Here is a 26,545-nt window from a genome sequence, read left to right as displayed (position 1 = left end):
TTTAGGTTCCCTCCTTCCTGAAAGGCAGCCTAGCACACAGATTATATAGTTCAGGAAGAGAAGTAATTTCATAATGTTATTATTTATTATGTTTAGCTAAAAAAAAAAGTTAGAAATTTATAATTCTTCCTGAAATAGCATGACTATTCTCTTGACAGCAAACCCTATGAGAACAGAGAAATATATGATATCAAAGTAGGATTTGTCCTGTAACTTCAGAAGTGATTCCTAACAGAGAGAGAAGGTGGGGTTGGTATAACACAAGAGTATTTGGGTAAATGTGACAGGGCTTTGTAGGTTTCTGTGATGATAGTTTCCCATTGAGAATGATAAAACAGTATATTCATATTGGTTTTCTTGATGGAAAGCTGATGAGCATGGCTGCACAAAGGGAGGGATGAAGCAGCAGAGAGGCTCACAGGCACCAGTTTCTCTTGGTTAACAAGAATGCAATACAACTTTTAATGGATTTCACTGGAATACTACTGAGATTTTGGGCTCTATCCTGACCCCATGTAAAGTACCAAATGATATGAATCTGTGATTGCATATGTCTGTGTTTGTAATGAGAGTCATGTTTATTTTTCTCAAGTTGTGCTGATCCAGCCCACAGACATTCTTGGCTTAAGCAGGGTGATGGAGCTCCCTGGCACTGACCTGCCTTGGAGCAGCTGGAGCCTCTCATACCTACACTTACCCTTGATGACTCCAACAAGCCTTTCCCTGTTCCTCCCTATTTTACGAGTTACATTGTTTGCATTCATTCTGATTTCTGTGCCATAGGTTGTAAAAGAGGCTGAATAATACCCTCAAAGAAACAATAAGGAAAAATAAAGGTATTTCCAAGTATATTTCTTTATCTCTTGAGGGATTGTTTATGGCACAATTGCCTGTTCTGGACACACTCTTGCCACCTGAAGAAAAGTCTCACTTTTTATTTTACTTCACATACTAAGTGCTATAATATGCACTAGAAAAATCAAACATACTTTGTAAGACGAATAGTCACAGCTGGGGATAAGGAATATAAATAGGATGACATCAAATGAAAAGAACTGATGATCCAACAAGGCTTCTATAGATCATGTTGTCTCTAATGTCAGGAGAATTGCAGATTAGTCTTGCTGCTCTTTATGAGTAAGCCTATTTATCAACTTTCTGGAAAAATCTAATTTAAGGTGGCACATTTTCCTTAGTTCTGCCACACTTCAAAGCTTATATCATTGGGGTTGGTCAGCCATTCTCTCCTGGCTGTAATCAGCATGTGAGATTCCCATTCAGGCCTTTCTCCATCCACCAGGTCTGTGCTACTCCTGGCTGACTCCGATAATGTAATTTTAGTTTGCTTGATTAGTGAAGTAAAAAAAAAAACTAGGAAGCCTTACCTTTTAACAACTTTATCCAATTCAGACTTAATGTTCAGAGAAAAAGAGCAATTTAAATTGCAAATGCTCTTTATAAGGAGCTGGATTTCTATAAAGTATAACTTAGTCATGCCATAGAGGGAGAAAATTATAAGTCCTAGAAAAAACCCCACCTTTGGACAAGGTGGATCCGGGCAGAGGCTTTGCTATTTTCCCCAAATAACCTACAGAAAGAGAAACTATTTTTATGACAGGATATAAGAAATGTGAATTTTAACAACTCTGGAGAAAATATGCAGGAATATAAAAATTCGTAGTTTTGCTACCATGTACTACATTTTTAACATGATGCTTTATATCCGAGTCACAAAATGGATTTGCGTACATTTATATTCATTCTTGAAAAGCTAAATAGAGCTCAGGCAAGTAAAACAAGCTGTTTGATATTATGTTCTTTTTTTTTTTTCTCCTTTCACTTGATGTAAGAATACCTTAGCATATTATGTCACATTAATCTTATATATGTAAATACTTTCAAGTCAGAACATGTAGTGTGAGCATATTTTATCAGTTATTACCACTAAGGTTTTTACATATATGAACCAAAAAAGCAGCTCTGTGTTTATCAAAATTTAAAGTAATTTTTCTCCTTTAGAATTACTTAAATTGATTGGGATTCCTCTGTTTCTATATCAGAAAGCATTTAACTGTGCATTGATTAAAAATTTTTTTATTATTTTGTGAATCTGGCCGATTTAAGTGCGTAGGCAATGATGTGCAAGATAAAACAGAAGGATAACGCAGTATCTGATGGTAACTTAAATGTAATAAAATCAGTTTTGCAATTGTCTTCACTAGCATATTCTCATAGACAGGCATTTTCTTAGGCATTTCAAAATGCTGCTGTTCTTACAGAGAGCTTTAGGATAAATCCACATAATTCCTGTGCATGACATTTTGAAAAGACCAGAGCTGTGAATATCACACCTGATTGCTTTTAAGTCAAAAGCTTTCATGTGCAGGAAATAATGTTTCAATTAAAAAAAAAAAGAGAGAAAAGAAGGTCATTTGACATTACTACGTTGCATTCAAAATCGTGTACAGGAAAATTAAAGCAATTTCAATAGGCTGCTGACTTGGAGCTCAATAGACTTAGGCATTTGCATTACTTGTTCAAAAGGTTGATAGGCCACAATTTTAGTATCAAATTACTGCATCAACTCTCAGAACAATCAGTCTCTTGATTTTTTTTTTTATTAAATTTTGTTACTGCTGTTTGCTGAACACCTGGATTTATCTTCCGTTGTTCCCACTTCAGCTTTGTCATCATGTGGTGTCTGAAATCTGTAATTCTCTCTACTATAATTTCAACTGTGAAGATACTGTGTAAGATTGAAAATACAAACAGCAGGTGGAAAGAATTTCTACACATTACTATGGTGACTTGGCTTTTTTCTTTTCCATGTGAACTGTCTTTGATATACAATTAAAGTGTGTATATATATATATATGCACTTGTAAGATTAGTGAGCATTTTAATTTTTAATGCTGCATACACTCTCTGACACTTCCCTGGGGATTCAGAGGAAATCCTTTCTCCTTGCATAAAACTAACAAGATGCATTTACCCTAAAATTGCCCTTGAAATAGATACTTTTTCTAGTAATATTTAGAATAATTTCTCCCAAATGACATCTCCTTTACTGTACAGTGCTTGATTGTAGAATCCTGAAATGCAGATTTGGGTTTTGCTTACGGTTGGGTTTCTTTACAGAACCATCAAGAAAAAGCATTTGCCATGTGAAGATTCACCATGTAGGGACAGATTTGCTGGCTGCATAAAAAGCATTGTTCTTCTATGGATGACCTCCTTGCACAGAATGATAGTTTTATCCTTCTCTACATCATTATGTTTGCTGTACAAAAATCCTGCTGTGCTACATCATAATAACATGTAATCTTCTTGCTCAGTTTAGCTGAGATTTAAGGAGCTGCTGTTCATGGAAGCAGTTTTCTAAAGTCTGATCTATAATTTACCAGAATCAACCAGGCAAAAGAGCAAGAGGCTTTATAAGAGGGATACAGCCCTTAAAACTCTTAAATGAAGATTAGTTTAAAGTTTTACAATCCGGTACAGAACCATCTGGCAAATCTCATGTCAGGCTTTGTTAAACCTCTGAGCTTTCCTAGTATGCTGTAGTTGTTCAACCCCCACCCCACACCCTGCCTTTATCTTTCATTCCTCTGCCTCCTGCCCTGCACCCTCTTTACTCATAGATATATTGGAACAAAAGAGGGAAATAAGTAAGCCCAGGGCTGATTTTTCTGTAGGAATAGTGTAAGAGCTGTGAGTGCTGAAGGCTGTGGGTGAGCTGCACCTCTGGAAATCATGGCTGGCTGGATATGCATTAGGTGACTTACTGCATCTCTGAAGAGGTACCTGCAAGATAAAAGCTGCCTGTTGGCAGCAGCATTAGAGACTTGCTGGGTCAAATTATGGCTTTTGAGTCCAAGGCATCACTGAGAGGATGTACAGACACATCACAAGGCATCTTGATACTGTCAGAAATGGAGGTGCAGTTTTTACTGCCAAAACAGTGTAGAAGTTGTCAGTGGTGATTCCAGACTGCTGTTTAGTGTGGAAAGCTGATTGTTTCCATTACTACTGAATCACATCTTAGGGCTCTAGACAGTGGGTTTCTCATTGATGCTTCCACAAAGGGGGTTTATCTATATGTTTATTTGCATTTTTGTCCTTTACTTCTTGAATACAAAGCAAAAACCTTCCCAAAGGAATCCTTACTTGATTTCAGCTGTCCTATGGCTTTCTCATATGCTTACATATTTATCTAAAGCATGGAAACTCAGAGCAAAATAATTTTTTTCTTAGCAATCTGTTAAATAAACTTATCACTGAAATTAACCCTTCTGTTCACCTTTCACATGAAGGATGTTAAAAGGCTGAAGGAGAGGACTTCAGGAATCCAATTACCTGAAATCAACTTAGAAGCAAGAAGGAGGCATTGTTAATGGAGATAATCTCCTTCTCAGACTTACAGCATACCTCTGTCTCAGTGTGATAATAAAGACATTCTGCCTGGACAGTAAAATCGCTATACATGACTTCCTGATTATAATGGGGGACAGAAAAATAGTCAAGTGTGCAGTTCCTGTCTAAAAATGTAGCTTTTGGCAGACAGACAGAAGTTGCCCTAAAATAAGCATTTGGAGTCCCAATTGACAATGCAACATAGATAATATATTATTTACTAAATGTCTTTTGCTGTTTGTTTCCTAAATTTCACTTCAAGCCATATAGGTTTTTAGCATGAAAGACAACTAAATAGAACGCTTTTTCCGCTCTAAAGTGCAGAAGTAGAACACTTGGAATCAGATAATCTTAATGCTGCTGTAGCAATTTTGTAAGGCACCAGAGGAAAATGCTTTGTATTATCTTGAAATTTCAATCTGCTTTTGCTTCTCACAGCAATCAATAACCATTAGAATTACTGGTGGTAGTATCTGTCTAGATAATTTTAAGGCTTTTCCAGAAATCAAAATAGGTAAACCAAAATTGTCATGTTGTAACCTTCTTTTTTTTTTTCCTTTCTAACCATAGTAAATCCAGATTTCTTTGAAGAAAAACAAAACCTTGTCAATAAAAAAGCAGAAGGGAATGGAGGTGATATCTAGCTGAGCAGATCCAGTAGTTAGCATTAGAATAAAAACTTTAAGGTCCAGAACAAATTCCCTTTGCAGCATGGAAAATGACAGTCATTGAAAAATTAGGCATATCCATGGGTCAAGTTACTAGAAATTTTTATGATTCCTGCTCTGGAGGCTGAGGCAAAACAATTAAAGGTAACTTAACTTCTCTCCAGCTAAAAGGGAAGGACTTTACCACTATTTTGGAGTATGTGTGTTGTGTTAGAGGGGCTGCTGGCAGCTCGGGAGTTGGGGCTGTAGGAAGTGAGGGGATACAACAGCCTTCCCTCTTCCTCACTCCCTTCCAAACCCACACAGGGGCTGGTAGGGCAGGATCTCAGACAGGGGGAGCTAGACTAGTACCTCTGGTCAGGGAGAGAATGGAATTCAGTCTAACAGAGAACACAGGCTGAGAGACTAAACAATGTCTTGTCATGGATCATCCAAAACTGGGCAGGCACCAGGAGCTGAGTGGGGCAGGAGCAGGATTCCATCAGAAGGGGCATCTGTGACCAAGCACTTGTCAGATCAGTTTGAACTGTCTCAGGTGCACCAAAGATTTCCCCTCATGTTTCAGAGTGAGGACCACTCTGCAGCATCTTAAAGACCAAAATGAAGTCTGGCTTGAAACACTGATTTGCATAACCTTTAAAATCTATTTTGCAGTTTATTTTCTCTGGTAGATTTTGGAAGCCTGGATATTACCTGTCAAGTTGTCATAAGTAATCGTATGTTTGGTAACTTATTTCTTCCAATAAACAACAGAAAATTCTCATGATGAATTTCATTTTTCTCTTAAAATATATTTAATAACTACTTTGATTAAATATTAAAGCTTTCCTTTGCTGCTATAATTAGACAGAAAATTCCAATTATCAGCAAAATATTTTGTGCACAGTCTTTTTACTACCTGGCTATTAGTCTGGACTTTATTGATTGCTAACATCATTGAGCAGGGCAATTTCTAGGTGGTCGGGTGGAAGACTGATGAGACTTGGCTGTATGATGACTCAGCAACCCCAAACTTCTTTTATATTGAAAATACCTGAAGATTGGACTTTCTGTGGATAGACAGGATTCCCTGGCCTTGAGGGACAGTTGAAATTGTTGCATTTCCCGCTGGGCAAAAGGGAACACCGAGATAAAGGAAACCTTTGCAGCCAGCAAGATCCTGTGTGGTTTCCTGTCTCTTTGCCTTCCTCAGTGCCAGCAGCACAGCAGTGATACAGGGTGGCAGGTAATGATTCAGACCAAAGTGTGTCTCCCTCAGCTCCGAAGGGGGGTAGATCTGGGAAGGTGTTGGATGAGTGGCAGGAACTGAATCAGTTGTCCAGATATGCCCTGTGCTCGTGGAAGGGTAGCTGGCTGTAACAAAGTGACAGGTGGTTCGTCAGACATGAAAAGGACCTAATTTATTCCAGAAGTCAAGCCTGCCTGCTAGAGAAATTGTAATTGGTGCGTGTACAGGAGCTAAGGGAGCTCTAATGGCACTGCTGAAACCATAATGTAATATCCAGGTTGAAATCATTCCATCTTTATCTCATTATGAGCACGATTTTCTTCTATGTGTGAAACTTAAATGCCATATTGAGGAAGTGGAGGGAACATAAACAAAAGACTGAGGGCACAGTCTATTGGTTCCTCAGAAGGATTGTAGAAGCTACAGAAGGCTGTAGGAAGATGCTCCAAGCAAAATGGGCAGATAAAGGCTTCCAAAAACTTCCCAGTTTTAGTAAGAGCTTCTTTATCTGTGCTGGAAGAAAGAAGCTCCTGGGAGAATTGTCTCTCTTTATCACATTACTCTTTATAAAAGAGAAAAGAGAACTTGTGGATAAGTGCTACTTATGTGGTCCATTAGCAATGTGTGTGTATCTCAGCAAGGGGTAAATAAAGAGCTTTACGCTGGAAGTACAACTGCTTGTGGTAGCAGGTAGTTCAGAACAGGTACTCACACTTGGAAGCTGCCTCTAGCGAGCAGTCTGAGCAGTGGGTCAGTGTCAGCTGTCCTGGGTGTGCTCACAGCTGGTGTGGAACATGCTTTTCCAACCTGAAAAGTGAGAATGCAAATATGCTTCAAGGTTCTCAGTGACAAACTACATCTGGATGGTGCAGGGGCTTTCATTCCTCGAAAGAGCTCTGAAACATAATTGGAAAGCTGGAATGAGAGCTAGAAAGATGTTTCCTATGGAAAGAAAGTCTGTAGGGATTGAAGGCAGTTACTGCTTGGTTTTGTCCTTCCACGTGCTCTGGGGTGCAGGTTGCTGCACTATTTTCACTCGTTCTGTGGCTCATCCCTACTTTCTGATGCTTGACTTCAAGGTGAGGTGAAAGGGTCTCTTTAGGTGGTGTGTAGGGGGAGCAGTAGGAAGTAAATGGTGCTGGTCAGTAGGAAATTGAGCACTGAGTACTTAGAGTCTTCTTTAAGTCATATCTAAGACTTAGAGCATGAGTTCCAGTGTTACTCAAACACTTTAAGAATTGTTTCACCTAAAGGAACTTTTGTATACATTTTGCATACATTTTCTTTATGTATTCATACATTTGATTATTCTTTTTTCTTGCTGCTGCAATATAGAACTGGACAAATGTATACAAAACCAATGTGAATTTCCAAGAAAAATGATTTCTCAAGAAAGAGTGTGATTTTTAATGTCAGTTCCTGGCAGGTTACCCCATGTGGAATTGTTATGGTATCTTGGCACTACAACTGATATGTTTAATAATTTTCATTATGTGTTTGGGTCCCTTTGATGCTTGATGATTACATTTAAAGCAAGATTATAAGGTAGAAAACATTTGCTTTTGAACACATGAAAAACACAACCTTCCCTTTCCAGATGCATTCATTTTAACTCTGTTTAGCATTCACTAAATCTATGGTTATTTCTTTTTTCTTTTGAAATGCACTTATTGTTCTATTTCAAGAATGAATTGTGTCCCATTGCTACCCCAAAATATAAAATAACAAAAAAATGGTAAAAATGATTGCTTGTAATCTACTATTACAAGCAATCCAACCTGCCAAAACACAATTGCCATTTAATAAGGTGGTTTTTTTGAAAGAAGTGCTGTGAATGCTAACTGAAGTTGCCCACAAATTTTGTATTTAAAAAAGTCTTTAATTTTAAGTGGCTGTAGTTTGCTAATGACAGAAATTCCAATGGCATATCTCTCCCTCTCTTTGTCAGTCCTTGCATGGGCATTCAGATTGCTCTGATGTGAGACCTGGATAAGATGATATTTGTATTACATATTGTCAAAGGCCATGTTCAAAGGGTAGTACATTAGAAATGTTGTATTTCAGGAGAAGGAAAATCCTGGCACTGCTTAAACAGCGTATTTCAGCAGAGGATTTTTTTTTTTTTTTGAATACCACTATTTCTGTTTTATGACAGAAAAAAAATTAGAAAGAAAATATGAGGCTTCTAATTTTTACAACAATGTGCAAAGTTTGTTCCCTTGGAAATTCATATGGAGAAAATTAGAAGAAGTCAGCATCCTATTCAGTGTTCAAAAATCTTACACATTTATTATTGAAGCAGAACAATTACAGATGATAATGAGTAATTGCAGGATGTGTTGGTATTATTTAAAAAAGGAAGCATGAAGAGACAACAAGTCTTCTTCAAAAACTAGTTTAATCTCTTTGATTACATAGACTTTAGGTTTGGGGTGGTCATTCTTGAAATATTCCAAGGGAGTGGAAAGTCAAGGAGACAGGAAGTTGGTAACTGTCTTCTGGCTCCAACTCTGAAGAGCATTAAGGAAAGGCAAGGGCTCTTATCCAAAAACATGACCCCACATCCAAGTGATGAACCTATTTCAGTTAGTTACACTGTAGGGTGTCCATTGAACAGAGCACAGCCTGGGGAGGAAATGACAGAGTAACGAGAGTCAAGCTCTCTCTGAATTTCTGCTGCAGAACCTTACTCTGTTGGCAAATAATTTTGTGTTTTTGCCTGAATTTTTACCTATACACAGAGAGCAAGGTGTGTACCCTTTATCTTGAAAACTAAAGCAACTCTATAAAGTTACTTTTCTGGGAAAAAAAAAAAGAGACCTACAGCCTACTCCAAATGTATGCAGTCATGATATGTTATTGTATGGATTTTGTATCTGTTTTGTTTCCTCAAGAAAAATTGATGCTGAATGTTGACTGAACATGTAACTGACACATGCTTTTCTCTCCTAAAAGCACACAAAAGAAGTGGGAAGGCCACAGACTCCTTTGAAAGAAACAACCTTGGAGCCTTGGACTCAACCACAGGTAGGCTGGAACTTTTCTGATAACTTGTTTTCTGTAATGGTGGTTTCTGTCAGTCTTCATGGAATAATCTGCAAGGGAATCTTGCAACAGGTTACTCTGTGGTTCTTAGCAGCACATGTTGAAATGGTTTGTTTGGGTGTTTAGCTGCCCAGATTATTGGTAGTGCTGTTTTAGCTGAGCATCAAGGGAGAAATGCCAGCATTATCTTGCCTTCAGCTTGTGTTTCATATATGCTTAAAAATTTTTGCAGAACTTGACAACACAAAACTACTTTAGTAGTGTTATTGGTGCATCAGTAAACTGTGAACATCTGGTGGAGAAATAAAGTGGTAGAAGTTTATTTTGAAATCCTAGAAGTTAGGCTAGTTCTAGAGGCCTGTTTACTCCCAAAGGCTGGGGCAAATACAGTGTAGGAATTTAGAAGGAGAAATTAAAAAAGCCCACACCTGTGTTCCAGATACCTTTGTTCATGCTTGGTGGCATTTTTTTTAAATTAGGGGCAATGCTGACTGTGCAGGCTTTCATGGGACAATCTGTACAGCTGATTAAAATATAGAAGCTCTTAAATGGTCAATTCTCCACTGTAGTCACAGATAGGTGGTACTTATGTTTGTGCATCTCTGCATGCAGAAAGATGGTTATCTATAAACACACAAGCCTTGTGTTGTAGGGAAATCCCTCAGCTATTGCCTCTCCAAACCCCAGGATCTTCCCTCCTTCCTAACTAAAAGGCTCCCAGGTGCAGTGTGTGCCCTGGCTGTTCCCAGCATCTGGATGGCCAAACCTCCAAAGCCTCTCTCCAGGCAGCTGCTAATCACAGCAGTTAAGCCTCATCGATCTGTGTCTGCAGTCAATGATGTTTATGTGCAGGACTGCAGGAGCTTGCTGTGGTCCACACTTACCAAGAGACAGTAACTCTTCATGTGCAGGAACAAACTGTTGAGGGAAGTGTCTGGTTCCAGCAGTTACTGCAGAACAGCTGATGGATCACTGTGGGAGGGATAATGGGCTCCTCCCGTTTCCTTGCCTACAGTGCATGCTGCAGAGCAAGTAGGAGATGGAGGTAGGGCTGGGCTTTGGGTTGTTGGCATACAGGAGAGAATTTTGGCTTTCTCCTTGTGAAAGGAGTCATTGAAGCAGCTTGATGCCGTGATTGTCATTTACTGGGGCACTGGTGCATGAACGTGGGTGACAGAGGTGGGCTTGTGCAACCATGTTTCCTTGCTGGTTTGTGTGACTGTTGCCAGCACCCTTGTCAAAGAAATATCCTGTTACACTGTCCCAGTGCTGATGAGAATCGTTGTTCTTCCTGAGCAAACAGACCATCACCCTGTTATCTGATCACTTTTGAAAGCTACATTTCCCGCTGCTTTACTTAATGACTACAGAGATTAAAATGCATGAAATGTTTTTGTTATTCCTTTTCATTTTTGAAAAAAGAAAATAAAATTTGCTTTTTAAAAAAGTGCATATAAAGAAGCTAACAACAATATGCTTTTTATTTTGTGGAGAGAAGAAATGTAATCAACAAAATAAAAAAACTGCTGGAACCATTATTGTAGCAGAAAATTAAATTAGTTGTTAATTCTTTCGTGGATGTAATTCTGGCCTCTGCAAATCCCTCCTTAGGTATTTTGTATAAAGTGAGTAAAAATTCATGGCATGGATAAAAGCTTTGTCTATTTTATGAGCAACAGGTAAATGATCCAAATGGTGCTCATAAAGCAAATGGTTCCCAACTCTAAAGGAGGGAAAATGTATTTAAAGGCTGCTAGAATGAACCACGAGCAAAGCCAACTCCTATTTACAAAAAGGTGTTATTTCCATGAAAGTTTTTGATCCCCCCACACCACACACGAGGGAGAGACTCACTACTTATGTCTACTTAATAGTAACAATAAAAAATCATTACATTTGCTTGGGCTACTCACAGCTGTTCAGTGCTGAGAGAGGCTGTGGGATGTGTTTCGCCAACAGAGAGCGAATGGAATAGCCCAGAGCACAGTCTGGGTGTGCAGGACCAAACAAGCAGTGAAGCAGAAAGAGCCACATCTGGCCCCTAATGCCAGGAGGTGAGAGCCTGGTACCTATTAGCAGCAGGGCAATTTCACACAGAGGTTACAGTCTGGGGAAACAAGAAATGGTGCTTCCTGTGCCGAGGGAGGGAAGGATTCCTGTTGCTGACAATGCCACGGCTCTCACTTGCCTTCTCTGCTCGAGGTCTGATCTTAGAAGCAGCCAGGGAGCTGGGAATTTTGAAACTGAGTTCTTCAATTAGACAAAACCCAAAGAACTGTGGTGCTTTGGCAGGCTTGTTTCTGCTTCTGTGGTGGGGTTTTTGTTCTTGGTTTTACAGTTTTGTTTTTTGGGTTTTTGGCTGTGATTTAATAAGTTCCCAGAGCAATATGACATTGACAGTGTGGGAATTCTTTTTTCATGGCCCTGCCTTTTAACTTGTAGTTTTCTGCATCTTCCTCTGTGGACTCAGTGAATGGAAACTGATGTTACTGCCTGGAAAATAAAGTATAAGAGACTGGTTCCGATAAATTTGGGACAAGACCTTTGCAGATAAGGAACACGTGTGGGAGTAGTTGCCCAAATAGACTTGTTTACAAGCTTTATTTAAATGCTAAATGCCATGTATTCCTGTGGTTATGTTTTTTGCTGCTTTGCCTGATTAAACATTTTGCTGATAAACCCTGTCAAGGCTGTTCAGAGCTACTGCAGTTAAGATTATGTATTTATAGGCTGTGTATTTATGGTCAGTTATAACAGGACAATTTCAAATCAAAGTAATCTGTGATTCTTCAAATTTTTGAAGTCACTGATGCTGTCTTAAAATCTGAAGTTTGTATGGTAATGGCATGAAATAATATTGATAACCCTGATTCTGTATTAGAAGCAAATTAGCAAGCTGGGGTTTGGTCTCTTCTTCCAGGTAACAACTGACAGGATGGGAGGAAATGGCCTAAAGGTGCACGAGGGGGGTGTTAGATTACAGATCAGGAAAACCTCAAAGTGTGGAATAGGCTGCTCAGGGAGACGGTGAAATATCACTATCTCCAGAAGCATTCAAAACATGTGTGACTGTGGCACCTGGGGACATGCTGAACACAGTGGTGCTGGGTAAATGGTTGGACACAATGATCTTAGAGGTCTTTTCCAACTTTAACCATTCTATGATTCTGTGATTACTAGGAGGCTGCATTTAGAAAGAGAGAATAGGGAGTTACCACAGTAAAAAAGAACAATGCTGAAATTTATACAGCTTAAAAGTGCAGTAGTGGCAACTAGCGAGGTTTGCCAGCATGACAGGTACAGCAAAACTCCCACTCTTCAGTTGCAGAGTATTTCTGATTTAATCTTTTTTTATTCATTCCTGCATCACTGTCTATTATATGGTTTTCTGAAATACTGCATAGAAGTGGTTCCTAGAGGTGTTAAACAGGATAAAATGTGAGAAGGTGGTGTTAGTGCTGTGGCTTTTTATTTGTTTATTAATTGCAAGAACTCCAAGTGCTTTTAGTCACTGAAGATAATGGCTAAAAAGCTAGGATACAGTTGCATTAATCTTCCTGGCCCAAATGTAGCATAATTACTTTAATGAACACATTAATTTATCCCCTTTCCTGACTCTCTTCCTTCATCACAGTTCATGTTGTCAGTGGAAACTGAGACAATGATGACCCTCTCCTCAAAGTTCTCTGGGAGGGTTAAATATCCAAGGACTAAGACTTGTCAGGTTCAGGTAGTGCACATTCCTGTGTGTGTTACAATGAGCCACATCTCACACCAACGAGGCTTTATTACCCCCTGGTGTAATGGTGGGGCATTGCCACAGAACTGAGACTGACCAGCAGGAGCAATAAGACACAGACCAAGTGCAACCATTTGTCTCTCAAAAGTAGGAGAGGAAAATAATTTGTTTCCTCTTCTGAATCCATAGTTTTATTTTCTCTTTATTTGTGTGCAGAACACAGCCCTTTTTATTTTTTATTTTTTTTTTCAGAATTACTTTTTCTGGAAAGGCAAAAACACTCAGACTGAAATCTAATTACAAATGATAGAGTGCAGTATTTTTCTGCTCAATTTTAAAGAATCACTTTATAATCTTGGAACAGTGGATAACAACATCACTAATCCAATATTTTAACAGTAAATACGTTTGATGATGGGAATTGCTACACTAATCTTATATCCCTCCACAGTATAGTTAAGAAATCCACAGGGGGTTTTACTAATCAGTTTTTGTAAAGTAAATCAAGTCATGTAATTCTCGTTCCCTCTAAATGCCCGGCAATGAAGGCAGAGCCATGTGCAGCACTTTTTGTTCTTTTCATTGGTTTTGTCCCCTAATCTGCAGCCACGCTTTTCCCCGAGTATGCAAGAGAATTCTGGAGAGAAAAGTCTCCAAGCATCTCTGACAGAGATGTCTTATTAGGTGAGCTGGCAATTCACCCCATTCCCCTCACCTGCCGTGCTGGGAAGGGATGGAGCGAGTCCACCTCCTGCCCACGGGCAAAGAGCTGCCAATAATAAACATAATCCAACCACACTTGCTGCTGTGCTTCTGATACATATGCTTTAAGGTACCTATTTAGACCCTAATTTTACTGAATAGTGAGATATATTGCAATATAACTCGTGTTTTTGTCTTGTTTTAAGAAACAGTCAAAAATATGTTTCTCTTTTTAAATTACAAACAGAGTGTTTTACATTATGAAGAAATATTAGCAACTGTGGTTAAATATTTGAAGAGAGTCAACTAATAAGAATTATGTGCATATTTTTTCCCTACAGTCCATGGATACTGAATTATTTTTCATGAAGTCCTGGTGTGCTCTGTTTGCTTAGCTCACAGCTTCAACCTTTAGGACTCAAAATCAGTGAAAGTTAGAATAAAAGTAAAGCTTTATTTCTGATTTGGTGTCTTCAATACAAATGAGTCACCTAAATAGATATATATAGTCTAGTTATACCCAAGGTATATTCAGTTTTTAGAATCTGTGTGCTCAGAATATTCCCATTTTATTTTGTGCCTTAATAAATTTAAATATTCCTTGAACATAGTTCTTATTTAATGGAACTTCAATTGTAATCCTAAATGCTAACACAAAAGGCTTGGTAAATTTGAAAAAAAAAAAAAAGGCAGTAATAAAAGACCAGATCAGAGTAGAAGGTGTGGGGAGAATTCTAAATGCAATTAGAAATGCCTACATAAATATCTGAACTATTTTTGAACACTCCAATCTTAAACTGTGATTTTTTTATCTCTTCAAATGGAGGCCTCCCAAGCTGGAAGCCAACTGGAAGCAGACCATTGTTTTGGTCTGATTTGAGTACCAGCAGGAATGAAATAGCATTTTACGAAAAAACTTAAGAGAAAAGCACACTCATTATTGCACTTTGAAAATAATTATCGTGAACGCCATAACAAACACCTAATCTTTCCAGCAGCAGCTAGTACAGTACCCTGCTGCCAAAAGGTACAAACCTGGTTCTCACAGATAGCCAGACTGTTTTATATTAGCTGTGTTAGAGGTTGTAATCTGTAAGGTATTCCTGACATTCTGAACAAATAATGTATCCAGAAATCAGGGTACAGTTATGGAAGATAACTCAACGGAAGGGCAGCTTATGGAGTGGAAATGGGTATTAACCTTTTCTTGTCTAGTGATCATTTTCCTTGATTCCAGTTAATATGAAATAGAATACCACCAGTTTGCCACATTTAAACCAGTATATCAGCCTGTATTAGGCCATTCAATATTAGGGAGTATTTAACTGTACTAGGGAGTATTCAACTGTAAAATAAGGAAAAGTTATTACAAGATGTTTGCAAATAAAATCTGAATTCTAATTAAATAAAGACTTACTCTGCAGCCAAGGCAGGGTTGCTAAGATAACCTGGCCAATAGGAAGAACTCTAATTTTGCTAATCCAGTAAGATTTCAGATAGACTTTATATGTGTACACATATATATGATATGTATTTTTTCAATATCCAGTTTTGCCATAGCATATGGACACTGGAAGTTAATCGCTGATGTAGCAGAAAAGTCACTTGGAAAAAATAAGGAAGGAAAAAAAACCACAGGCTATCAGAGTTGTGAGCATTGAATTTAGTATTGATTTCAGCAGGGGAGACCATTACAAAAGCAGAAAATAATTCCTATTCCATTTATGTTTGTCCGTCTGTTTTCCAGAGTGGTTCATGATTCTATGCTAAATAAAAACTCTCAGTTTGAGCCAATATACGGTCCTCTTATGAGTTAATTAAAATAAGTGAGACCTCTACAGACAGTTTCCATACAGTTTCCTCAGTCCCTTTATGGGTGTTCAGCTGTACAGCAGCAGGAAACCTGTTACTTTGGGAGTTGTATCTCTGAGGACAGGCACTCGCATGTTCATCTCTGTCAGACTGTTCTGTGTGTTTTCAGAACCCAAATGTCAAAGCTGCTGAATGGAAAAATCAGCTATAGTAAAGGCTTCAGGTCCTTACTACATTAAAGTATTTAAATCTTTTCTAAATCGTTCACCGAGACTTTGAAGAATATCTTTCCTGTTTGGTCCACCATGACAGTGATGTTTTCTGCCTGATTTCTTTGGCTCACACTGTTAAGTCTTTTTCTTCCTCTTACTTCTGTCATGTCAGTGTTGTTCTAACAGACTTGAACAGCAGTATAAAGAGGAAAGAATTGGTAATGGGAGCAGGGAGCTCAGCTGTAGAGCATCACCTGGACATTCAACCCAGTGTGCCTGAGAACAGGTAAGCCCAGAAGGCTCCTGTCAGCGTGCATCAGACTGGAGCTGCAGGAGGGAACTGTGCTGCTCAACACAGGAGGTGATTTATTCTCCATTACCTGACGCTGAGTTGGAGGAGATGGGTGCTCAGTAGTGAAATATCCAGCGACACTGTTTAAGAAGGGCAGGCAGACAGCTACTCCTTCATCCTGGGAGATGTACAAAACCCTGTCAGTGTCTAAGTAAATCACACAGACCTGCCTTCAGAAAATGTAGATGAGATTTCTGAGGTACTTAGTTATCCATGGGGGCGCCCAGAATGTCTTTCCTCCCCGGGTCTTTCTTCTGCCATCATCCCCATTTGGCGAGACGTCCACGTTATTTAGGAGAAAGCTCCGAGTAGCAAAATCATTAAGTTGCATTGGAGTGTAACTTACTCGCTCTGAGCTGTGCTCAACATGCATAAATCTTCAAATGGAAAACATAAACGAGTTGTGATTCATTGAGGTGTCCATTTTTCCAGTGTCCAGTCTGCTGTCTCTGGCAGTTAGCTGTAATGTGAGGCAGGAGCTGTGCACAGGAACAGATCCATCCTCTACACTGCGGATGTATTCATGCATCTGGGAGTGAGAAAAGTGGTCTGAAAAGCTTTTGTTATGCATGAACATAAGATCTCTCTGTTGTTGTGTTTTTAAATCTTAAAAATTATATTGGCTTCAGGGTGGACCTTTGCAAGGAGAGTGTTCGAGGGAAAACTTTTGAAATTTTTGGGTTTTCAACTGTCAGCCAATCTCCTGAGGTTTTCTTCCCCTTCCCACCCCACCCCCCAATATTTTAAGGAAATTTGTAACCATTTTTTCACATTGGCATTTTTGTTTTGTGGTGGTATGGACTTTTTTTGTTAGTTGGCTTTTTTTTTTAGTATAAGCTTTTACTATGTTTAGTAAGAACATTATGTCTTCATTCCTGATGAATTAGCGACACAAATTTTATCTTTCTGGGCAGCAAACGAAGGCACTGACATAAAGTCTCGTCCCAGGCAATAACAGAAGTAGGCACTAAGTGCATCATGTGAGCTGCTCACCTGCAGAAGTCCATCCTGGCCGTAGTTCTGTAACACTGAATGTTTCACTATTGGTGACAAGAGATGAAGGCTGAAACCCAGTGTTGGGGGACAAATTGTTCACAAATGCTGCTGGGGCCCCAGTGCACGCTGCCCAAACTATAGCTCATACATCTTCAGGGCTGAAAACAGTTTTTGATTGAATTTAGTTAACTGAAATGTGGTATTTCACCAGTCCATTAAGTTATATGGTTATTGTTTTGTGCCCGTAGTGGAGATGGTGGCTCACCAGGTCACTCGCCCTCTCAGGCAGCTTCTCAGATGCAAAATCAGTTGTTTTTCTTGAAGGATATTTTATGGGCTGATTAATTTTTTGGCTGAAAATTATTGCATATAAAGCAGATCCGCTCCAACCCAGTGCCCCAATGGCTGTATGGTAATGGGTATTATGTATCCATTCAAAGCCCAAATGAGATTAACACCACTGTTCTCTCCATCTGCCTTAGAGAAAGAATCCAGTAAATAACGAGGCATATGAGGGCAGATTATCACATTATATTCAGCATTTACAGTGTGTTTATTAGTTACTGCAAGGAGACAGGCACCCAGTCAGAGGGAGTAGGTGCTGCTGTGCCACTCAGAGTGCCCGTGTTGAGTTCTTTTAGCCCAGAGCAGCACTGGCTTTCAAGAGGGACATTTCTCACTCCTCAGGTTGTACCTCATGAGTTCACTGGCCAGCAAAGCTGCACAATGCAGCTTGCTAAGATTTTATTAGTTTTCTTCACCTAAAAGGGATTGCAAAATAGGGAGGCAGTAAAAAATAAAAGGTGTTGTGGAGACTTTGCCTATTCTGACACCTTTTGATTGCAGATTCTGATGCTGAGCTGGGAGTGTCAGCCTGACCACTGGCCTGTGTCCCCTGATCTACATCCAAACGTGTGATGTGTAGGGAAGCAAGTGTGTCCTTTCATAATTAGTTCAATAAATAAGACCTTCCAGATGTCTTTTTTTTTTCCTGTGTCACATGTTGTCCCATTTCACATTTCTGCAAAGCAGGAACAGTTACTCATTTTCAAGCCATACGAGTCCAAGCCATTTCTGTCCATCTGACTGAACCTCTGTCACTGTCCAACAGCACAAGTCTGTGTAATGGTTGGAGACAAATTACTGGGAGTCTCAAAAAGATGGAGGCCTGGAATCCATTGCTGCTGAAATGATGTAACCAGCCTGCAGGCTGACAACTTGGAACTAAAGGACAGAGATGAACAACATAATGTATGTGATAATTCTAAAAATGCTTAAAATAGGTTTATATAATACAGTATTTGCCTTTTCGTAGGAAATAAAGTATTTTGGTTTAGCAACTAACTCTGCCTTGATGATGGAAGGTAGTTTTTTGGTATATATCATTCTTTCTATGTATGAGCCTTCACTTGGAAGGTTTCTACAACATTCTTCCATGCTGTTATGAATACAAACTGTGGTTTTTGCTGGAATTTTACAAGCTGGTTCTAACTGATTTATGTATTAAGTTAAATTAGGGAAAATGCCATTAGAAAAGAATGCCAGACTCTAGATAGTAGATGTTGGTGCTGCAGATCAAGACTATAGCTGGGAAAATGATGACCAAAACTTTACATTTTGGCTGTGTTTTGAGATGCCTTTGTGCTTTCCCAAATGCTGCAATTAATTGTTATGCACTGTGCTGTTTTTCTAACTCTAACAGATACTAGAAGTTTCTCATACTCAGAAAAGAATTAATGTTGCAAACTCTGACAGTGGTTGGTGTTTGTAGTAGAATTTATCATCTCTGAAAAGATGCATATTCTACTGCTTTGTTTTTAAATCCATAAATTTTCACAGTACTTTGTCATGTCATGATTTTCACTGTATATCTGCAATACAGATGGTGTAAACTCTGAACCGAGGCAGAAATTGCACTTTGTTTTATTTGTCATGCCCTCTCTTTGTGCTAGTGTTCTCCCTCAGGATTTTATTTTAAATTCCTCTTCACTCTTCAACAAAGATTCATGCTAAACACTCAAGTTGCCACCAGTTGTGGAAACTTCTTCTCCCAGGGTGCCCACAGTCAATCATTGCAAAGGCCAGGATTAGTTGTAGGTACTCATTTGTTCATAGTTGAAGCTGTTCAGGGCAGCATTGTCCTGATCTGAAGCACCAACAATTCCTAAAGCATTTGCAATGTGGGGCCATTTTTCGTACTGAGTTTTTTACCTGGTAATATTCCGTACTTACATTTTCACTCTCCAAATTTATGTAGTTCTTGGGTCTGTGGTTCAGATAACATAAAATATCACCTTCTTTCTGTTGTACATTCAGTACAAAGCGTACGTTTGCAAGTGGATCTTGAACAGCTTTCCAGCTGTTTTGGGGCAGCCCAACTGTGGATTATGAGCATCCAGTCCCTGGTTTTACTGCAAAAGAAACCCAGGTTGAACCTGTAGCAGCACTGACCAGGGGGAGAGTGAGAAGCTGAAAGAGCATGTGCTCTGCTCTGCAGTGGAGATGTACTGAGTTGTTTCAGGATGGCTTTCCACAAGGATAACAGACACTGCTGATGGATCAACATGAGTACAGAATGCTTTCAATGTGGATTCAGCCTTTTTTTAAGTATTTTTCTATCTCACTTCACACAACACTGTCTGGCCAGACTGCCACAAACCAAAGGGTTCTTGAGCAGGTATGGCAGCGTGGGCCATGTCTGTAACCAGGGTGAACACACTGACAGAAATGCATCAAGTAACGCTGGCTCTTCTTCTGTTTGTGAATTTTATAGAAATAATTTAAAATATGAAAGTATTACTTATGATTTGGTATCTTGTGCTTTAAAACCAGTGACTTGTTTTATTTTGAGAATGCCATTACTTAAATGGCAATTTTGAGACTTTGTTGTGGTTTTTTGTTTGTTTTTTTTACTTTTCTGAAAAAAGGTGCAACCTCTATAATCAAAGATGAAGGTTGAAGTTGTTTCTCCAATGATGTTGTATTTCATTGGCTTTTCCTTTCCTTTTTCTTTTACTTTTCCCTATAAGAAAACCTGATCTTTACAGTTATCCTCTGTCATGTACATGTTACAGTTTTTTCCTTCCAGGTTTTATTTTTGAATATTAAGAATCATTTCACAGGATCAGTTAGGCTGGAAAAGACCTCTGGGATCATCAAGTCCAAGATCCATAAAATTTTGCTTTCTACAGTGGATGCTTATGATTTATATCCTCTGATTTTATTTCCCTGTTTAGCAGCCTGTCTGGGAGGTGATGGGACAAGGCAGGCAGGTCTCACTGAGAACAAGGCTCTTGGGTTTTTTGAATTCTCATTGTTTTTTCTTTAACTGTTTTCTCATATGTGTCTAACACACAGTTCTTTGTCTAAGTAAAAGTAATGATGCTTTATGATCTGTTTCTTTCTCTCTATTTCACGATTTACAAGTGCTATGACTTGGAAACATCTGAACATTTCATTTTATTTTTTTTTTGAGGAGAAGCAGTGAGAGAGACTAGATTGCTTGCTTTCTTTTTCAGAACACAGCTAAAACGCCAGGCTTCTGGGCTTGGCAGTTTTACAGCAACTTGATAAAATAGTGATGGCACGATTATTTTTATTTTATCTTACTTCTTTCAGATGTGCTTCCTTCAAAATTGCTTCTTTCTTTCATATTTGTGGCACTGTGCTCAGCAGCGTGGCAGGCTGTTCACAAGCCCTGCCAAGTTGGGGATTTGAGAGAAAGTAAACAACTCGGTTGGAAACATGGATAGCAAGTGTTGTGTAGACTCTAAGAAGCAGAGATATGCTGCTGTATTATACAAGAGTTCACTTAATGGAAAAATGCTGTTTTCCCCTTAGAAGAAGGAACGACTCTGTCTTGCTGGCCATTGTAAAGTAAGCCAGCCGTGCCCGACAGCTGCACTCTGTGCAGGCAACTTCTCTATCAAGATTTTTATAGCACTTTTCTTGATTGAAAGGAAAAGGATTTTTGGCCCTCAGTTAGAAGAGAAAACGATATTTGTAAGGAATAAAGCTGCATGCTAGAACTGCCTAGAGAGAGCTGACAGGAGGAGCTGGGAAATACCTGTGGGAGCTGCAAGATGGGCAGTTATCAGAGTCTTTTCCTTTATGTAAAATAGTTGCTCCTCACATATTCCTCAAATATTAGTTTACTTACAAGTGATATTTATTCAGTCAGCTGCAAATCCATTAGTGATGCTTTACCAAACAGTGTTCTCACAGATTTTAGTTTTTGCAAACAGGCAGCATTTAACTCAGCTGCTTCTCAAGTGATTTGTGTATCACTCCTGCCCTCCCAAAATTACCAAACAGCAGTGAGATGGAAGACAGTTCTTAATTATCTTCCTAGAGAGGAGGTGGGGCTTAACTTTTAAGAAACATCTTAAAGACCTTTTCTAGTGCACTTTTCCTGAGGAACAAAGATTACTGGTTGAAGGTTTCCCCCTCCCGTCTCTTGCGTGCTGTTCCCATGCAGGCTCTCACTCTCTTTTTTATGTCTCCACATTCTGAAACAGATGAAGCTCAGAATTATTACTTTTTGTTTCTTTGTTTAAGTCAGTCCCATAGCTTTGTGAAGCCCTGTGACATCTATATTAGTTTAAGGGATTGCAGGTAGCTCATACTGTGTATTTTGCTGAATTACTTCACCCCTCCTGGCAGCATACTTCAGGTCTTCAGGGATAAGTTTTACCTACGGCTTTCCTTCTCCGAAAGAACTTAGCAGAAGTTGCTATCATTAAATTTTCCCACGATATCTCTTTGCTTTAAAAACCTAGGAATATTTCTGACACTGCGCATTTAAAATGGTGTACATCAGTTGCACTCAGAGATCAGAATTATTGGAGGGCATAACTTAAGTTGCTGGAAAGTATAACAGCTACCTTTTTGGACAGGAAAGTTTGTATTCCACTTCCATAGTATTCTTGAGAGATCATATTTTTATGAGGTGAGCACAGGTATATCTTAAATGTGTTTTAATAACTACCAGGACACTTATACTGGTTCTTATTCAGTGATCTTGATTCTCCAAATAAACTGAATTCCCTTAGAAGGCAAGGGTGGCAGTGAGATGATTAGGAGAGAGATAGAGAATGAAGTGGAGATAGGTACAGAGCAGCTTATGTGATATTGTAGACAGAGACAAGGCAAACCTGTGTTGGTGTGTGGGAACACACAAAACAGAGAGTACAGCAGAAGACCAAACAAACACGGCTGCAGAAAATAAATGCTTCTGAATTAGTCTGTTTAGCTATGATAGATGCCTTGTCAACCTGCTGCAGCTAAAAGCTAAATACATGAGTTGGAGAGAAAAAAAATCCAATTGAACAAAATCAATCATTGGGGTGTAGGCTATTAAGTGTTGACAAGTGGTAAAGGCTGGTTATACTGCTCTAAAACTTTGGGGGATAGCAAAGCACCTTTGAGTAAACTTACACTCTTTAAATCAAAAATGAAAGTTTGTTGTTTTCCTTCATGGCATGATATGTCAGGGGCCAGTATTCTCAGCGAGTCTTACACAGTTGAAATTACTGGTTTACTGAGTTCTTTATATTTGTGACCTTGAGATCTTGATCGTTACAGTCTCTGCCCCTGACGGAATGGCAGAGTTCAGAAAGGGTTTAGATTCTGCAACAATAAAAATCTGAAATTTTAGTTAACTGATGAACAATAATGTTTACACAAAGTAGAAGTCAGGTAAGTGATTAATTTCATTCTATAGGGAACAGGGTGCAGAAAGTTCACACAGCTCCTTCCTTTGTTTTTCTTCTACAGCCCAAGAATTCACCACACAGTTCCATGAAAATGCAAACTGAAGTTCTAAGGAGGCAACATTTCAGACTCTTTCAAATTGTTTTCTTAAAAATAACAAAGCTCACATTGATTTCTACTTCCCCAATATGTTTTAGACTATAACGTTTAAATTGTTTAAATTTATATAGCAAACAGGGAGAACAGATGGGGTGCATTAAGTGTGGAGACACAGAGCTTCAATTGCCTGTTTCCCTGTGCATTGATCTGACTGTGTTATTTGGTGGTTCTGCCGCTTTCCCAGGGCTGAGGACTAATGATCAGCACTTGCTGGATGAATGAAAGGGAGTTGGTAACCAAATTTAACTGTGACAGCCTGCTGTCCTCTTATCAGTGCCTAGGAAATGCACTGCTTATGCCAGTCAATGTTAAAATAAACTGAGGGGTATTAAGTGATGAATAGTAGTCGTTGCTTAAAGGTTTCACTTGGTAGATCTACAAGGAAGAAACAGAAAAACAAAGAATAAAAAACTGATGTGTCTACTCCCATAGTTGGTGAGTTTTTCAAAAAGATTATTTCATCTCCCTTGTAATTTGTATCCTCTTGCTGTTTTTTCTCTGAGATACAGTGTTGGGGTATCATGACATATATAATACCTAAGCCTTTGGCACATAGTCTGGCAGCTGGATTGTACTGAATGAAATAGCAGGTCTGGGATCCGTGAGGGAAACTGCTTTTGGTCCCTTCTAAACCTCTTCTGATCTTTGGGTCAGCTTTTATAAGGTGAGGGCAGGTGGGTGTAAAAAGTACTTGCGTAAATCATTATTTTAGTATTCTTCTGAAAGTTCTTCTGTCAGGGTGTTTGCCTCAGAGTTAGCCACAGTTTCCTAACACAAAGAAGAAATTGCCTCCAAATAAAAGCACACTGGAAACGATCAATCTTCCATAGCAGTAAGCTATTGGAACAGAGAGCAAAAAGTAATATTGTATGTTATATGACCTATTACTGACTCCTAGGCATTGCTACAGAGAAGTCAAGGCTTCCCTGTGCAGTGGAAAGAACTAAATGTAAACCTGCTAATTAAACCAAGAAAAAATTAATGTTATGGCATGTTTCCTATAAATAACATTGTATGGCTATGGCAGATTTTATGGGGAAATTAGGGCCAAATGAAGAAATGACACTGCTGCTGTGTATGTGGTAGTTTGCCTTAGAAACAAATAACAGAAAATATTCTGTGATGACCTTACCTGCTGCAATGGGACATGAGGTAGAGGGAATTTTTCAAATGGCAGTTGTGGTTGTAAGGATTTTCCAATTTAATTGTAGGTGCTGGTGAAGTTAGCAAGGAGGTGCAGAAATGCAGACACCTTTTGCCTCTGTCACCTGTGAGAGTGGTAACAGCCCATTTATTTAAGATCTTGTTATCTTTAGCATGTTACTAAAGCTATGATTCGAAAGGCAACTCCGAAACACTGAGGGGGAAGAGTGGCCAGTGGGGAGGTGGCCCAAGAGAGGACCCCATGGCAGGGCATCTGTCTGCTGGGCATCCAGATATCCTTCCCTGAAGATGTTGATGTGTGTCAGGATGAAATATTTACCATCCCTGTGTGTTGAATGGAATTAAGTTAATTTACAAGACTACTTCAAACAAAGAATTTCTAAGCTTGTAATTGGATTTTGTATTTGTTAGAATTCTTTTTCTTCTGCTGGTTGCATTGTTGAGGAAATTTTGTTTTCTTGTCCTAATTGTTGTTCAAGAAACCCAGATTAGATTTTTTTCTTATAATGACTTTGGATATGCAAAAGAGTAAGGAGGCTCAAAACATTTCTACAAGGCAAAAACAAGTGGAAGTCTAGAAATTGCTTAATTCCTTCCAAAAATTTTAGCCTTTGTTGTTTAAATTAAGGGAACTGAGATAGTTTAAGGGCTGTTTTACTAGTAAAATCTTTACTTTAAAATAGATCCTTGATGTCATGCATGGGATAAATCATAGCAGGGGTTGTTTTGACACTCTGGAGTGTTGTTATATTATGCACTGGTTTCCCAAGAGATCTTAAAATTTAACAAGCAGAGGCCAGTGTGAGTAATGAAATGAGGCAGCAGTACAGCCATTTCAATTACACTTTTATTACACAGCCATTCTTCCTAGAGCGCTTTATACTTTTTCCAATGCTTACTAGAGTATGAAGTGCTTCGTGTGAGGGGAGCGGAGCTCTGATTTTCTGACTAAGTGGACAGTGTGATTTCAACTTTCTTTGACAGCAATGCTGGAGCTGCAGCAGCTTCAGTAGCACAGGAGAGCGTAGGGAAGAAGGGATGCTTTAATTAAATGGCTGGGACCCTGATCACAGAATTATATTATTTGATAATTCAGTAATATTGTTAGGAACAGAGGTTTAGGTTTCTCTGTTTTGTTTTGAAGATGATGTTTCAAATCTCTGGTTAACAATGATTTATTTTTTTTTTTCTCCTCCCTGGTAGGGCACAACTTTAGTATTAATCATGTTCCTTATCTTTTTTCACTGCTTCTCTCGTAGTTATCTACTTGTACTATGAATTATTCCTGAATGTTTATTTCTAATATAGACTATCATCTAGAAAGGCTGTTAAATATTTTGAAGTGTTGTTAATGTAACTTGTACTTTTGATTATGAACATTAGTTCCCTTTTCATGCACAGACAGTAACAAGCATGTTGTTGTATGTATAAATATGTAGTAAAGATCCGAAAGTTTAAACCATCTTTCTCATTTTTTACATTTTTAGGGAGCAATTTGAAGTTACCATAAGGGATTATATTAAAATGATTTTCCATTTAAGACTGTAATACCAATACCATGCAATGGAACTCCTCTTGGGTTACACAGGACATTAAACAGCTTTTGTTTCTATGGCAAATTTATCATGTGGCCTATGCTTGCTTTAGGTTACATACCTAAGGGTGATATTTTGTGTGCCCCTTGAACCCTCAGCACGGTCATATGGCCTCTTCTAAATGAATAACCAGCTCATGTGACACCAAGGTGAGGGGTTCACTGGGCACATTTTGGACAGTGTTTCAGGGGGGAACAGGGATCACCACAGCTCCTTTGGCAACTAAACTGCTGCACATATTCCGGTCAGGCTATGTGTGATTGCGGTTATTAAATTCCCATCAGAATATACCAACTTTCATTCTAATACAGCATTATTAGAAATCTCCCTCAATGTCTAAGGTAATTGTTAATTTAGACCACTTGTGTCTTTCTGATATTAGCAAGAAAGGTCTCTATTTTTCCTCCTTTTACCAGCAGCCCTGTTAAATCCATTCACTGAGTGGATAACGATTACAAGTCTCAACTGACAAGCTACAATTTTTTCAATTCCTGAAATGTCGTTTGTAATAACACCAGTGACTAGCACAGCACCCCTACAATACCTGTGCTATGAGGGAACTCTGATTAGGATTTCAGCTGGTACCAAGGGGTGAGCTTCTTGTGTGCAGAGGGAGCCTGTTTGGCTGCTATTCATGTCCACGGCTACTCTGGCCAGCAACGAATATTCACACTCCTCTCTCATAAAAGAAGTGAATGTGATGGTATAAATGCAAACTGCCTCTATTGACGTAATATTATTAAATTTT

At 38.8% G+C, this 26,545-nt stretch overlaps 1 protein-coding gene across 4 annotated transcripts in view; it reads left to right on the top strand.

Moving 5' to 3' along the window:
- PCDH11X (protocadherin 11 X-linked) overlaps positions 1-26,545 on the top strand; it is a 414,093-nt gene that overhangs the window by 160,732 nt on the left and 226,816 nt on the right. For 2 of the 4 annotated variants that reach the window (XM_018070763.2, XM_018070762.2), the window contains one exon: positions 9,265-9,336. The exons of the other annotated variants lie outside the window; for them this stretch is intronic. In XM_018070763.2, the coding sequence (XP_017926252.1) occupies positions 9,265-9,336 (72 nt within the window). The remainder of the gene's footprint in view (positions 1-9,264; positions 9,337-26,545) is intronic. 4 annotated transcript variants of the gene reach the window in all.

The sequence above is a fragment of the Manacus vitellinus genome, unplaced genomic scaffold (genome assembly GCF_001715985.3).
Source record: "Manacus vitellinus isolate BGI_N305 unplaced genomic scaffold, ASM171598v3 scaffold_19_pilon, whole genome shotgun sequence".
In the NCBI taxonomy this organism is placed as follows: domain Eukaryota; kingdom Metazoa; phylum Chordata; class Aves; order Passeriformes; family Pipridae; genus Manacus; species Manacus vitellinus.
This window is presented reverse-complemented; position numbering and strand designations above follow the sequence as displayed.